The sequence below is a fragment of the Nestor notabilis genome, unplaced genomic scaffold, assembly GCF_000696875.1.
Source record: "Nestor notabilis isolate BGI_N333 unplaced genomic scaffold, ASM69687v1 scaffold5478, whole genome shotgun sequence".
Lineage (NCBI taxonomy): Eukaryota > Metazoa > Chordata > Aves > Psittaciformes > Psittacidae > Nestor > Nestor notabilis.
Window position 1 is genome coordinate 54,126 of NW_009939512.1, and position 3,328 is coordinate 57,453.

At 38.5% G+C, this 3,328-nt stretch overlaps 1 protein-coding gene across 1 annotated transcript in view; it reads left to right on the forward strand.

Moving 5' to 3' along the window:
* The window catches only part of FNDC3A (fibronectin type III domain containing 3A), a 50,904-nt gene extending 49,524 nt beyond the window's left edge, over positions 1-1,380 (forward strand). The window contains exon 23 of the mRNA XM_010019895.1: positions 778-1,380. Within this exon, the coding sequence (XP_010018197.1) occupies positions 778-1,092 (315 nt within the window). The 3' untranslated portion in view covers positions 1,093-1,380. The remainder of the gene's footprint in view (positions 1-777) is intronic.
* The last annotated feature ends 1,948 nt before the right edge of the window (positions 1,381-3,328 follow it).

The following is a 3,328-nucleotide window of genomic DNA, read 5'->3' on the forward strand; positions in this document are numbered from 1 at the left end:
GGGAGTGAGTGAGCGGCTGCGTGGTTCCAAGTTGCCGGCTGGGCTTAAACCACGACACCTGTAAATGGAAACTTGCACCTGCGTGGGGATGGGATTTCATTGGCTTTTACAAGACCTTTATGTGGCTGCAAATTAATCAATTTGAGGAACCAGCATTTGGATTTCACTGAATTAGGCACTCTGTGCTGGAGAGTCGTGAACTCACATTAACCAGACGACTGGGAGACCCTTGGGGAACACCCTAACAAGTCTTCTCTGTCTTGGGATCTGATGAAACTGAGAATCACAGAGAGGACTCCTTGCAGCTTTCCTGATAGAGTGTTTACTGGGATAAATTAATAGAAATTTAAACACAAGCTATTGTAGCTACAAAAAAGTATGTTGCATTGGATTAGACTTAATGTAGTAGCTTGATATGGAGTTAATTACCTAAAATCCTGTGAAGGGATATTGTACATTACATCCCACGGCATAGTATTTACATTGTAAGTGGTCACTAAAACAACATAAAACACCAGGGTTTCCTACAGAGTTGATTTAGTGTGTACTCACCATGCCATAGAAGCTCTTTTCCTGTTTCACCAAAAGGGCTGGAGCTTTTACCTGGCATTTAAACTGCGTCTGTGAGCTTTTTGTCCATTTTCTTCTGCATGGGTGAAAACACTGGTGAGGAGTCACCCTTTTTACAGTTACCTCCACCATAAACAAAACCATACCGAGATGTGTATGTAGGATGTCTTTATTAGATGTATCTGTTTGTTTTATCTTTACTGCTAGATTTATAAGGGTCCAGACTGGTCGTTCCGATACACAGGCCTCCAGCTGAACTGTGAATACCGTTTCCGCGCGTGTGCCATTCGCCAGTGCCAAGAGACAGTAGGTCACCAGGACCTGATAGGCCCCTACAGTGCCCCAGTGCTATTCATCTCTCAGAGGACTGAACCACCGGCAAGCACCAACAAGGACGCTGTGCAAACCACAAGGACACAATGGTCACAGAGCGACCAAGTGTGCGCTGCTGTCATCCTTGCACTTTTTGCTATCTTTTCCATTCTGATTGCTGTTATAATTCAGTACTTTGTAATAAAGTGAAGAGAGGTTTATTTTAGAACGCTCCCCATTACATTTTACTTTCTCATAATCTAAAAGTAATTCTGTTCTCTTGCTTTAAAAAAAAAAACAACAGGCATTTAGCACCGGCATTGGGACTGATGCAAACCTTTTCGGCCACTTTAAAATGCTTACCGGTAGGTATAGGCTGACACATGTTATTAGAATGCAAGCCACAGAAATACAATCTTTTCTTTAATATGCCTTCTTGCAGTACAAACTCTATATGGGGCAGGCAAGGTGTGTTTAATGACAAGGGTTTGAGCAGTAAACATGAGTGTAAGAACGGTTTCCTGACCCACACTTCTTGTAAGGGTTGCTACCGTCACAGGGAAGAATGTGTAATCGCATTGAAAACTTACACTAACAAACTTGTGCTGTATACAATATTAATCTGATGCTGTGAAAGCAATTTAGCGCTGTATTTCTACCTCCTCATTTGTCTTAATTATTTGGGAAGCAGGATTTATGCTGAAAAATAGAAGGGGCTTTTCTCAGGCAGCAAATAATAAACTGGATGGAAGAGTGTGCATGAAGGAAGCTTCTTACTGATAAATGTGGAGTTCTTCACTGCAAGTAGATGTTTTTGAAAGACTACAAGGGGATGGCACAAGTGGTTTATCTTGCCCCCAGGATTTGATGTTTACTTACAAAAATGCCTCTTTTACTTCTCAAAAATAGAGAAGGGAGAGTGTGAGAGAACTTCTTAGACTTCCTACGTAAATTGAAAAACACATTTCCAAAGTTGACCTTTGACTGGATGCAGTTTATACAGATGTCTGTGCCCTCTGATTTTGGCTAGTTAATAGTTGTTTGAGATAAAATTCATCATTGAATTTTTGCTGTTTCCCCAGCATTCACTTGCCATATCCACCAGAACCAAGCACTGCCTTTTATATTTTGTTTTCTGTCTTTCTTTCTTTCTTTTTTTTTTTCTTTCTTTCTTTCTTTCTTTGGGGCACCAAATCAGAAGACGAAGCGTAGTAATTTGCACCAGAAAACTTAAAAGCTGCTTTTTTCTTGAGATCCTAATGTTTAATGTAATGTCTCTTTGGATACTGTACCAAATTGTTGATTGCATGTAGTTAATGTTGCATTAGAGCACTTTGCAATTGCATAACTCATCAATGTTTCGTGAGCTTGCGTTTGTGAGTTCTTGAATGACCAGACTGAATTTTATCAAGTATCCCATTGAACATCTCGCTGGATGTCAATGATTGCCAGTGACACAAAGCTTGTAGTGAAACTATCTTTAAAAGAAAAAAAATCCTTGTCTCATCACACTTACGTTATTTGTTATACACTTTGTAATTAGCTACTCTTAATTTATTTGAGTTACAAGATAGTGGATCATTAATGACTTCTAGTTGTGTTCAGTTTAGCATTTTTAATGGTATTAAACACTTCTGTTGGTCTTAATAATAATAAAAAAAGGAACCTCTGTCTTGTGCTTTGAAGATCTCTGAAGAATTTCTCTTATATTAGAACGGGCATGTATTGTAATTGTTTATACGTCCAATGATCTGTGCTGTAGAATAATGTTGCTGAGTTTCGTTACTTTAAAAACAACAAAAGAGAAGAAATGGCGAAGAACTCGGCCTCCGCGTGGCGAGAGCGCTCTGTCTTTAAACTGTACTGTATGTTTACACTTTATTTCCAATCTGTCATTTGTACGTATAGGCTGATACCTTCCCGCAGGACAACTGATGTTTTCTAGAACCTTCTTCAAAGTGCCATGTTTGGCAGTGCAAATGAGGTTGCGTGTAACAGCCCAGAGATTTCTTACGGTTGAATGTCTAAAACGGTAAGATTTGTTACTACAGTTAATCTGCAGTGACTTCTGTTTTTCATAGTAAAATTCAAATGAGCTCCTATTTTTGATAGTCATTTAATAGTGTATTTGCCATTTGAGCCTCAGTGCGTATTACTGCATTGAAGACAGTTTTTAATGTAATCTTAATTTTACCTCATATACTGTACATTCCAAAAATAAATTAAAAAAGAGAAAAAGAGAAAAACTCTAAACTTTTTAAAGCGTTATAGATACACTACCAAACATATCACTTTACAATTGTACAACGTCGGACTCCATGAAGACGAACCTGTATAGTCTGATAGAAAATACATAAACTATGTAGCAAAGTATCTTTAAAAATCTGTGGAAAATAAAAGTATCATTCTTTTTTGTGGTGGTCGGTCCGTGCTGTTGGCGTGCATC